At 46.1% G+C, this 12,707-nt stretch overlaps 1 protein-coding gene across 6 annotated transcripts in view; it reads right to left on the bottom strand.

Moving 5' to 3' along the window:
• PGPEP1L (pyroglutamyl-peptidase I like) overlaps positions 1 to 12,707 on the bottom strand; it is a 43,590-nt gene that overhangs the window by 29,642 nt on the left and 1,241 nt on the right. For 3 of the 6 annotated variants that reach the window (XR_003212305.2, XR_003212308.2, XR_003212307.2), the window contains exons 1-2: positions 11,502 to 11,697; positions 6,658 to 6,710 (exon numbers count right to left, since the gene is read on the bottom strand). Coding sequence is in view for 1 of the 6 variants with exons in the window: in XM_025892944.2 (XP_025748729.1) it covers positions 6,658 to 6,710; positions 11,502 to 11,535 (87 nt within the window). In the remaining 5 variants the exon portion in view is untranslated. Of the gene's footprint in view, positions 1 to 6,657; positions 6,711 to 11,501; positions 11,698 to 12,707 lie in introns of those variants that run through there. The other 3 variants (XM_025892944.2, XM_073882480.1, XM_025892945.2) reach the window with 3 other exon arrangements.

The following is a 12,707-nucleotide window of genomic DNA, read 5'->3' as shown; positions in this document are numbered from 1 at the left end:
TAACAGATGAATCGAGGCCTCCTACAAGAGAAGATATAGATGAGTCAAAGAAACGATTGACTTTTACTCAGAAAGGCAAACAGTCCTCTGCTTGTCCCCAGGTGGGTGGTGCAGGACCCATCCTTCACTGTAAAGCGCCATTTGGTGCGGTGCTTCTTGAACTCTTCTGATGCGCTGCCCTTTATTCTTTATTATTATGATTTTTTAAAGCAACATGTAATAAAGGCATGACGCCACTTCATCTTTGGAGGAAAGAGAAATTATTCTGTATCAAGTTTATGAAATCTGGCAAGAACCTTGACCCTCTGGCCACCCAGGCTAGGTTTATCTTATGTGTGGTTACATAATGTCTTGGCCCAACTGATCCGTGGTGTGATTTACAAAACTTTTGTTTTATTTGCTGCCTTTCCAGGCTCAGGCACTTGTAGAAGAGCTAAGGACATAATTCCTTTTGAAAGAATGTGAAGTGGTCCTGGCTCCAGAATTAAAGTATCCAAAAACCAGGAGATAATGATGCAGCCCTGGCATTCATAAGTCACTAGATAAAACTTACGGGCAGGGAGGGAGGGGCGCCCACCATGGGCTAGCTCGATGTTAAATACTCTGGCAGATGCTGTTGATAAATAGTATTAAGTCCCCCTTCTGGGAACTTGGAGGAAATGCCTCTTTTCATTGTGACTTCTAGCATTTATATTATTTTTCTATATTTTCCTTCTTTTTAAAAACACTCTTCTCCTATTTGAGACCAGCTACAACAAGGAGCACCCAGCTGGCTCCGTCGGAGGAGCGTGCAACTCTTGATCTCAGGGTCATGAGCTCAAGCCCCACGTGGGGTGTAGAGATTACTTGAATTAAAACATTTAAGAGCAACTACACCAAAAATGCATTCAAGTTGTTATTTGTTAATAGCTCACCTCTAAGAGAGGTGAGATGCTGTAAGTGTGCAAAAAGACTTACTTTTCCTCCCTGTGATTCCATAATGCCCACTTACGAGGCCTGCCATGGAGTAAGTGCGCATTAAACATCGCCCGTGAGGGGCGCCTGGGTGGCTCAGTTGGTTAAGCGTCTGCCTTCGGCTCAGGTCATGATCCTGGAGTCCCGAGATCGAGTCCCGCATCGGGCTCCCTGCTCGGCAGGGAGTCTGCTTCTCCCTCTGACCCTCTTCCCTCTCGTGCTATCTCTCATTCTCTCTCTCTCAAATAAATAAATAAAATCTTTAAAAAAAAAAAAAAAGCATCGCCCGTGATATTGACAAGGCTGACTTTGCTAGGAGAGAGCATGGGGATAGAAAAGAAGAGAACAGCATTGGGGCGCCTGGGTGGCTCGGTTGGTTGGGCGTCTGACTTCAGCTCAGGTCATGGTGCTGGGGTCCTGGGAGCCTGCTTCTCTCTCTCCCTCTGCCTCTTCTCCTGGCTTGTGCTTCTCACTCTCTCTCTCTCTCTCTCAAATAAATAAATAAAATCTTAAAAAAGAAAAGAATAGCATTCATTCATGAATCTAGCCACTGAAACATATGCTTCAGGCTAGGCCCTCTGTGGGGATGCGGACATGTTGATAGAGGTCCCCACTGACAGTGTGGTGCTTATACTGACCTAGGGAGCTATGCGCCCTTTTGTCATTATTTCGCCCATCTGAGTTTCCGTATCTGTATAATGGGTCAAACGTATGTACATGAACTAGGCTGGACCTTTGCCTTAATATGGCCGCTTAGATGATTAGCCCTGCAAAGGATGTTCCGTTGGCAGTTTGCTGGCAACTTAGAGTGGATGCTACCGGTGAGGTTCCAAACCAGAATGAGGAAGTCTAACACTGAATGGAATCTGTAGACCTGTTAGTGGAGGCCACGGAATGACCCAGGGCAGCCCAGGAAGTGAGAATGATCCTGCAGATTGAGAATGAAGAGAGCCTCTAAATTAATCACAAGTGACTCTGCCCTGGAGAGAAAAGCCAGAAAGAAGAGTGGAGCAGAAACCAGAGACCCAGAGCAGGGACCGGAGGAGGAGGCCAATGGGGGTGGCAGTGGGTGCTGGGAGCCGGGCTTGGGCTCGCTTCCTCATCAGCTATTAGGGAGGCTTCTGTTCTGGTCATCACCACTGTGGTACCTCCTGAGCTAGGAGACTGAGCAGCGGGTCGCCTTGTCCCTGTCTCAGAGCTGGGAAGGGGGCGGAGATGAGCTCACAGCAGAGGGTCTGCCATGATGACATGGCTGTAGGGCTAAGGCGTTTGGGTGTGTCTCCTCACTTTGCTCACCCGGGGGTCATTGGGTAGTGTGGTTCTAGATGTTTCTTGAGTTCTAGGAAGTTTATAAGGCATTATTGTGCTGGAAGTGGTCCTCCTCCTCTGAACCGGATGCTGTTTTCCCCCAGGCGTAAGAGTGGGATGAACCTGGACTTCACTCCCCAGGACCATCTGAGACTGGAATCTAGATGGCATGTGTCCTTGGGCCAGATACTCAACCTCCCTGCGCACCCATTTCCCCACCTGCACAATGGGAATAAATATCGATTTCTCTGGACTGCAGGAAGAACTCCACAAGCTCCTCTGCCTAGAGTGTCCCGTGTGGTACCCAGCACACAGTGGCTTGAGAACTTACTCCCACTTGCCAGAAATCAGTCTGTCCTTCATCCTGCCTCCACCCGATGGCCATCCCACTGACCTCTGGCGTGGGGGTGGGGAGTAGTTTCCTCTCATTTTGCGTTAGGTTCCTTTCTTCCATATGTTCTCCAGAATGAAGTGAATCTCTTCCTCTTCAGAGTATCTCACAATGTAGCGCTTCTCCAAATCCACTTCAAGTTTTAATGATTTTACTTAAGGGCCACTTCCTCTCCCTAGACAGGACACCCCTGTTGGGAACTGTGGTATAAGAAAGAATATATCTGGGTTTTGTCCCTAGTTCCAAGCACAGAGCTTCAAAACCCCTGGAATTTCCCGAGTGGTAGGAGTGTCTTTGTTATGCTAATGAGGTGACAGTCGAGGTGGGGCTCTATGCTTCCGGATGCCAGGTGCCCCTCTTGGTGCTTATTTTTATGAAAACATCTTCATTTCATTCTTGTTCTTGAAAAATAATTTCTTGAAAAACAATTTCAGGTTGACATTTCCGCCCCCCCCCCAGCACTTTGAAGATACTACTCCACTGTTCTCTGGTTTTTACTATTGTTTTAGAGAAATTTACTCTCGGTCTCACTGTATGGCCAGTTTCTACAGGTGGCCTATCTTTTCTCTCAGGCAACTTTTCAGATCTCTTTGTCTTTGGTTTTGTGTGGTTTTACTGTGTACGTAGGTGTGGATTTTGTTAGTCTTTGCTTGCTATAGTTTGTACCTCTTAGCTCTGTGGATTCATGTATTTCATCACTTCTAGAATCGTCTCAATCCTTGTTTTCGAATACTGATTCTCTTCCATTCTCATTAGTCTCTCCTCATGGAACTCCTATTAGCCATATGTTAGAATGTCTCATTTTATTATCCATACCTCTTAATTTCTTTTTTCACTTCTTTGCCCACCTTTTTTAAATCTGCCCTTTGAATAATATCTTCAGATCTATCTTCTAGTTCACTAATTTTCTCTTCACCACTCTGTAAACTACTATATATATGTATATTTATGTTTATATTTCACAATTCACCCAATTAAAGTCTATAATTTAAAAAATTGAAGTCTGTAATTCAATGATTTTTAGTATATTCACAGAGTTGTGCAACCATCAATTTTAGAATCTTTTCATCACCCCTGAAGTAATCCTGTACCCATCAACAGTCATTCCCTATTTCCCCCAATCCTCCCGCACTTGCCCTCAGCAACCGTTAACCTACTTTATGTCTCAACAGATTTGCCTCATCTGGACATTCACCTAAATGGAATCCTACACTGTCATCTTTTGTGACTGGCATCTTTCAGTTAGCGTAATTCTAAACTGCCATATAAGCCATCTGTTGAATTCTTCACCTCAACAAATTTTTTAAATTTCTGTAAGCTCTCTTACTCCCTTTTTCAATTTACCTGACCTTTTGATAGTCTTTTTTCCCCCCGATAGTCTCATTTTTGTGATTCCATCTTTACTTCTTTAAATATTTCACAGACAGTTATGCTATTTTATGATGATGTCTAGCAGAATGATTTAGCATCTCACGTTCTTGAGATTCTAAATCTGCTTCTACTGATTTTTACTCAAAGCTGTCAGTTTCTTTATGTATTTGGTGATATCTGAATGGAAACCACTGTTTAGTTGATCTCAGTTTGTGGAGAATCTGAGGTTTTACATCTTCAAGAGAAGTTGCCTAGGCTTCTGCTGGGAGCTGGGGCGCTAGAAACCACAGGACCCCCTTCCAAGGGTCTAGCTTACAGTTCAAGTCTTGGTTTCATCTCAAGCTGAATGCTGATAATGGTGTTCCCCAGGCCCCCACTGCCTTTTGTGGCTCTCCTTCAGGCAGCAGCCCTTCATATGTGTGATGTATACATGCATGTGATGTCATGTATGCAAGCTTTCCTGGAAAGCATTGTACTGCATGCCCAGCAATGCACGGAAGTTCTGTCCTATCTAGTTTATCTGCAGGGGAAGGGCTCCTCAGAGCACCTAGTTTGCCATCCTATTTCTGCTGCCTGGAAGCCCCTAGCCTGCTTCTGTTTCTGCCCTGCTTCTCTGGCTTTATTGGTCAACCTTGAGTCTCTCAAATAATCCTCTCCATCATTCCATTTCCTGTGTGACTCTCCAAACTCAGAATCTATTAGCTCACAGCTGAGAAGATTGATTGATAGAATAGCTTCCTGGTAATAAAGATGATATCTGTGAGCATCAGCAGTGTACCCTGACCCATTCCAAGGTTTTTTTGTTTCTGTTTTATTTTGTTTTGTTTTAAAGATTTTATTTATTTGAGAGACAGACCATGAGTGGGGGCAGAGGCAGAGGGAGAGGGAGAAGCAGACTCCCTGCTGAGTGAGGAGCCCAACATGGGGCTCGATCCCAGGACCCTGAGATCATGACCCACGCCAAAGGCAGATGCTTAACCCACTGAGCCACCCAGGTGCCCCCATTCTAAGGGTTTTACATGTGTTAACTCCCATAGTCATGACAACCATCCCACTTTGCAGATGAGGAAATGGAGGCAGAGAAAAGCTGAGGGGGGGGGGGCTTGTTTTGGGTCCCAAAGGTTGCAGTTGTTGAGGCTGGAAGGCAAACTCAGGCAGCCTGGCTCATTTCCCTTTTTCATGACTGCAAAAAGAAATAGAAGGGCTCAGGGCCATCCAACATTCAGCAGAAAAAGCCCTGTTTTTCGAGGAAAAGGCTACAGACACCCAGGAGATCACGAAAGCCCTGACCTGGCCTTTCTGGTATGTTGTGTACCGCAGTGAGACTTGGCAGTGAGTCTGGGGTTCTCTGAGCTTTTTTTTCTGGCTGGAAAAAAGAAACCCAGCAACAACAAAACAACCCAAATTCTAACTCAAGAGTCATGAGTTTCCCTGATTGCATCTGTGCGGATAGTCTAGAAAAGCAATACTATTGACAGCAAACCTGTGACTCAAGCAGCTTTGTGGCATTTTCAGCTTGACTGGGGAACCCGGAGAATAGACTCAAGACCCTACCTTTGATTTGATCCAACAGAGGCAGGAAATTGACTGTCAAGTGTGAAATAACAGCCAGCTGTGTTCTAAGCCACCAAGTGACACCCAACGTGGGACTGGGAGGAGGCATTTGCTTCAAGGAGGAGAGGTGGTCCCCTCTAGTCATGAGACCCTGACCCCTCCTCAACCCGTCCCAGCACGTGCTTTCTCCTGGTCGGCTACTTCCTTAAAAATAAAAGTGTGTCCTCATATGAGTGAAATCATATGATATTAGGACACACCTTTATTACTCATATGTAGAATTTAAGAAACAAAACAGAGGAACAGAGAGGAAGGGAAGGAAAAATAAAATAAGATGAAAACAGAGAGGGAGACAAACCATAAGAGACTTAACTATAGGAAACAAACAGAGGGTTGCTGGAGGGGACGGGGGTGGGGGGCTGGGGTAACTGGGTGATGGGCCTTAAGGAGGGCACTTGATGGAATGAGCACTGGGTGTTATATGCAACTGATTAATCCCTGGATTCTACCTCTGAAACTAATAATACACTATATGTTAATTAAATTGAATTTAAATAATAAAAAAGGCGTGTCCTTTATAATAGCAACCACTGTTAAGCACCTACCTTGTGCCAGGTGCTATAAAAAGCTGTTTTTACAGACTTCCACGCTTACTTGCTTTACATGCTTGTCTCTTTTACTCCTCCTCTGTAACATCCGCACTATTATCCACCCACTTCATGCATAAGGAAACTGAGGCTGGGGGAAAGGACTTTCCCGAGGCCCCAGGGCCAGAAGGGGGTGGGGGTCATGGGAACCTAGCTCTTGGGGCAGCAGAGCCTGCTTTTGGGCACTCCCCGTCCTTCCCAGGAGTGTCCCCACAATCTCTTCTTTACCACAAAGCCAGAAGGGCCACCTGGGGGCAGGCTAGGCACCACCCAAGGACCAAAGGCTAGTCCTTTTGCCAGGGTCCTGAGTATTTGTCTTCTCCCCTCTGATGTGGACCTGGCTACCAAGGGGCATTGCACACTGGGTTTCTCAGCCACAGAAGGAATCGGTGGGGCCCTGAGCTGCAGGGTCTGGGCCTGATGGGCGTTTACCTTCACTGCTTCCCAGCTGGAATTCACCAGGTACTTCCGGAAGGGTCCAAAACCTGAAGTCAAAGAGACCCTGGTTAGCTCAGGTCAGGCTTAGTTGGGCCTCTACACCTGGGCTGCTCCCCAAATTCCCATGGGAGCTTCCTGATGCTCCCAGGGCCATGGGGGGCTCTGAGCACTCCACACACACCCCTTCTTGAAGAATGCAACCTCGCCAATCTGGGAGCATTTTCAGAGTTCTCTGTGGCAGGCAATGTGGGGGAGCCAAAAAGGAACGAGCTGCCGACCCACCCTCAAGCTAGGAAGGCTTGAGAAAGTGCACAAGTGTCCGGTGAAAATGCATGCTTTTTTAAGAGCCTAGAAACACACCTGTGTGAATATGCCCAGTTGTTTGCTAGGAGAGGTGCAAAGTCAATTCAGCAGAGGAGGGTGGCCTTTTCAACAAAAGGGGCTGGAACAACAGGATACCCAGAGGCAAAAACATGAATCCTCAACCTCAGTCTCACACCGTGGACAAAAATTAAAGTGGATCATGACCTTCAGTGAAAAAAGGAAAACCATAAAACTTTTATGGAAGAAAAAGGGAGCAAATCTTGAGACCTACCCTTAGGCAAGTTCTTGACACCAAGGGCGCACAATGATCTATGAAAGTAAATGTTAATAAACTGGACCCCACCCAAGTGAGAACTTTTGCTGCCCAAAAACGCCTCTTGAGAGAATGAAAAGAAAATTATGGACAGGAGGAGAAAAGAAAAACTCAGTTACAGACCACACATCTGATGAAGGCCTTGTATGTAGAATATATAAAGAACTCTCAAAACTCAACATTAAAAAACAACCCAATTAGAAAGCTGGCAAAATACACAAAGGGACATCTCACTGAAGAAGATCTATGTACAGACAGCAAACAAGTGTAGCAGGGGATGTCTGACATCACTCACCAGCAGGGAAACGCAAATTAAAACCACAATGAGATATTACCACACTTCTAGAAGAGCGGCTAAAATAGAAATACCGATAACCCCAAAAGCTGACAAGGATGAGGAGAAACTGGCTCATACCCATTGCTTAGTGGGAACGTAAAACGGTACTGCCACTCTGGGAAATAGTTTGCCAGATCCTTTTAAAACTGAAAGTGGACTAAAAAATTAAAAAAAATAAAAATAAAAAATAAAACTGAAAGTGGACTTCCCACCACGTGCACTCCTGGCTATTTATCCCAGAGAAATGAAGACTTGTTTTCACACAGAAACTTGTACACACATGTTCACAGCAGCTTTATTTGTAATAACCCAAAGCTGGAAACTACTCAAATGTCCTTCAAGAGGTGAACAATAAAGCAAGAATTCCAGATCATGGAATACTACTACCCAGCAGTGAAAAGAAAGAAGTAGAAAGCACACAAACGTGTCCATCAACTGATGAATGGGTCAACAAAATGTGCAATCCATACAATGGGGGATATTATTTGTCGATAAAAGGAAGTGAAGAACCAATACATGGTACAACATGGCTGAGCTTTGAAAATATTATGCTAGGTGAAAGAAGCCAGCCACAAAGGACCACATGGCGTATGGCCCCATTTATACAACATACCCAGAATTGGCAATCTAGAGAGACAGAAAATGGGTTAGTGGTTAGTAGATTTGGAGTGGGGGGCATGCTGGGGGGTGATGTGGGAAACAAAGGCAGAAGAAAAATGATTAAATTTCCTTACTACCTACAGCCCACTGACAAGTCCTTGAAACAGGCAGAGAGACATTCCTCTAGGAGCTCAGCTGCCTCAGTGTTAATACTTTGTTAAGGGCGAAAGGCGATCTCCGCCTGATCCCTAGAATCCTGTAAGTCTTTAACACATAAAAATTCCTTTGGAAACTTCATTTATCTCTACTCCCCAAGATACGTGTTGGCAGTCATCCCCCAAGCACATGGCCCACCGATATACATCTGAAGGGTCTCATGACTCGGGTTTTATTAGAGGGTAATAAATGGCCTTTTCCCAACAATAGCTAGCCCCCTCAAGGTCCTGGAAACCTTGCTTCCAAAATTCCTTAGAGAATTATGCCATCCCTAACCCTCTCCCAACTTGAAAGTATATGATGGGCCGCTCCTCCTGACCCCAGTGCAGCTCCTTCTGCCCACGGGCCCTGTCCCTGGGCTTTAATAAAACCACCTTTTTGCACCAAAGACGTCTCAAGAATTCTTTCTTGGCTGACAGCTCTGAACCCTAACATCTTTCCTACATCAGGGTGGATTAGGGAGTTATAAGTAAGGGGCTTGGGATTTCTTTTCGAGGTAATTCAAATGTTCTCAAATTGGTTGTGTGGTGAAGGCATAACTCTATGAATATACTAAAAGCCATTGAACTGTCCATTTTATTTATTTTTAGTTTTTTTTAAGATGTTATTTTTAAGTAATCTCTATACCCAACATGCAGCTCAAGCTCACAACCCCGAGATCAAGAGTCACACACTCCACTGACTGAGCCACACATGAAAACTGTCTATTTTAAGTGAATTGTATAGCATGTGAATTTTATCTCAATAAAGCTGTTAAAAAAAAAAAAAAGGAACTACTGATACATACAACAGCTTGGATGAACCTCAAAGGAAATATGCTGAGTGAAAACAAACCAATCTCAAAAGGATACATACTGCATGATGCCATTTATACAATATTTGTAAAATAACATCATTATAGAGGCGCAGAACAGCTTAATGGTGGTCAGGAGTTTGAGGTGGGGGAAGTGGCTTGTTTTCAACTCAGATATCTAGACACCCTGTGGCCCAGTCAAGGTGACACCTAAAATTAACCATCAAGAGACGGTGTAGGAGTGACCACACCCATGGGACGTCTTATTTTATCTCTCCTTCAGAGTGGCCCTTGCTCAGAGCTCCAGGGCCACCCCCCACCCCTGCCCCTGTAGGGGAGGCCAGGGGCTGCCAGGAGCTCAGGCTTTTAGAGGAGGAGCCAGTCCTAGAAAGGATGGTGCCTTTGAAGTTCTGAGCCTCTGAGTCTAGACCCGCTAACAAGCGTGGCTTACAAGGGGTCAATCTTTCTCAGGCAATACAAAATTTTGGACAGGATGTCCTGACACCAGGAAGCCAATGGTGTCCTCTTGACACTGACTGACTCCTATAGAATAAGACTGTAGCTGCCACTGGGGGCAGACAGGAAAAAAAAAAAAAAAAAAAAAACTTTAGAAAATATTGAGATTCAGAAAAAAATCACTGAGAAACCAGGTAACTTGTACTAAAATTGCAGCACCACACACACACACAAATCACATTCTGCTTTAGAATCAAATTCAGATCAAAATAGTCAGATCATCTCTTACCTGTTTTTAATTAGGAAAAACAACTCAGCAAGTACAGGTTTGAAGCTTTTGTTTTGTAGGGTCAAACCTTACACTTTAAACTTGGCAGGCCCTCGGGGTGAAATCTGCATACGGCCAGAGGAACCTTCTCGCAATCAAGGGAGGCCCTATGGAGGGATGCAGGTTTTCTCAGCCGCCCACTATTCTTATTGGTGCCCCTCGAAATGCCTTGAACCCGAGGCCGTTTGTCAGAGCCCTGTCCTCCCCCACCCCCATCAGTCTCTGTGCCAACTGTCTTGGCCAGATTTCCACGCAAATCCAATTACATGAAGAGACTACCCCTGGCAGTTCAAAGCATTTTTAATAAAGGCAGGCCACACTCTAGAAGCCAGTGGGCATTCCCAAATGGTGGCTGATGATCAGGTACTTCATCAAACAATCTAGAGTTTGCCAGCAAACCACAAGCTGACAGGCCAAGAGGCAGGGGTCCACATGAGTTGAAGATGTGCCAACTGGGCTTCAATATTCATATTTCATTTGTGACAAGCATTGCATTCATCAGGGGTACAGTTTCCTTAGCAATTCAAGAATATTTTGAACCACTCAATCTCTATACCCCAAATAACACAAACGAGAACAAGGGAGATAAAAGGTTTTCAAAAGAATTTTCTTTTCCTCAGAAGGTTAACAGGGGTTTGATTATAGCCTGAAAATATTAAGATAGTGACGTTTCGATTTTCCATGCCCATAGGAATCCTTGTCTCCTGTTTCCTTCATTTCACACAATTCAAAAAACTTAAAATATGCCAAAAGTGTCTAACTTTGTAAAGAAATCAAAGAAAGAAGGAACTTTGTAAAGAAATCAAACCCTTCTGGGACCAGCTGTGACAATGACTGGGGGTGGCAGGGGTTGATTTGGGGTGAACTGGAGAAAGGTAGGAGTGGAGATCAACAAGTAGGAGATCAACACTCCCAAGTTGATCTTTTGGGGTTCAGGGTCTCCAATTGGAGGCTCTCCGGTGGTGTTCAGGGCTTCCTGAGCGGCTGAAAGCTCTTCAGTCCGCCTGCTGGGGGCTGTCTTCTCCTTTGGGGGTAGTTCTTGTAGGTGGACCGTTGTCCAAGCCTTACAAGGCCCCATCCTTTCTGGATCCCCAGCTGCCCCTGCCTTGCTATGGAGCTGTACCCCAGGGGATGCCACATGGACCCACTGGGCCCCAGACTCAGGGACAGCAGGTGCCAGCCTCGGATTCCTCCCCAGTTGGGCGGAAGGACAAGGTCTGAATCTGAATTGAAGGAGAGGTAGGTACCTTTGAATTGAAGGAGAGGACCAGAGCGGAAAAGCCTCTCTGTCAGCTGTTTTTCAGTAGGGCATGGCAAGAAGCGAGAAGCAAGCTTCCATCTGGAATTATTGGCACTACCAGTTGCCACTCCTTTTTTCCCCAAGAGGGAACCCTTTATGAGCAGATCAGGCAAGTGCACATTCCACGGTCAGGCTAAAAGCGCAAATGCGAAAGCAGAAAAATAGTCTTACCAGTCACCACCACGCAGCTGGGCTGGGAATCCATGAAACCCAAGCAGGGAGCGTGTATCTGTGCCTCTGGGGGTCAGATGGCCGTGGCTCCGCCCAGGGCACCGGGCACTTGGACCACTGGGCGCCGTCCCCCCACCCCCCATCCTAGGCGGCGGCTGACAGCCTCAGGCTCCTCTCCGGGGTGCCCAGCCTTGTCTGGCCCGGAGGCCCCGCCCCCCCACGAAAGGCTGAAGACTCCGGGGTGGGGGTAGGGCGGTAAGATGATGCCCCTTGAAAGCGGAAATAGCCAGTCCGGGGCTCAGAGGCTTTGGGCAACAGACAGAGGGTCGGAACACCATCGGGGACTTTCTGGACCCTTGGGGTCGGGGTTAGGTTGTTGCTGGGTATGGGTCAAAGGTGAGCCGTGAGTTTGATGATCAACTGTCCCTGTTTGCCTGGGACTGAGGGGTTTCGATTGGGACGCGGGGCGGGGGGGGAGCGGGTACTAAAATGTGCTGTAACCCATAGAATCCCAGGCAAATCAGGTTGGTGGGTGCCCCTATAATCTGTTTGTTTGGATTTTGTTTCCTCTCTTTAGTAATCTTCCTCCTTCTCTCCGCCTGGAGCCCCTCATTGTGTTTGGCTATGATGACTTCGTGAAATTTGGTTGCTCTTGAAACTGATTCTCAAAATATGTAAAAAAAGAAAGAAAGAAAGAAAGAAACCAAAACCACAGATGAAGCTTATGGTAAAAAATGCTAGTTGAAAGCACCTGTCACCTATAAGCTGTGGGTGCTCAGACAAGTTCACCTCTCTGTGCCCTGTCTCCCCTTTCTGTGAAATGGAGGGGATCACAGCACCCCCTTCCTGAATGGAGCCCTCCTGAGCCTGGGGGACATTGTCCTCAGCCCCTACAGCCCTGGGGGGGGGGGAGGCTCACCCGGCCAGCAAAATCTACTTTTTTTGTGTGTGTGTGGCTTCTCAGACTGTGCCCTCCCCCACACCACATCCTGCCTGCCATGAGCGCTTAATGCTGCGCTGGACCACGCACCACTAAATGTTAGCCACTGCCCCATGGTGGACTTCCACCTGGCTCTGTAGACATTCCTCCGCCTTCTTAATTGTGGCAGAGTAACTAAAGCTAACATTTGGGGCTAGTTTCTCTATCGAAGAAGCCATATTGTGCAACATCTTGACCTTTCAGAATATATTATATATATATATATA

This window comes from Callorhinus ursinus, unplaced genomic scaffold (assembly GCF_003265705.2).
Source record: "Callorhinus ursinus isolate GAN/ISIS: 27379988/994484 unplaced genomic scaffold, GSC_fseal_2.0 scaffold47, whole genome shotgun sequence".
Taxonomy (NCBI): Eukaryota; Metazoa; Chordata; class Mammalia; order Carnivora; family Otariidae; genus Callorhinus; species Callorhinus ursinus.
The sequence above is the reverse complement of the archived record's forward strand: the minus strand, read 5'-3'. Positions and strand labels throughout refer to the sequence as shown.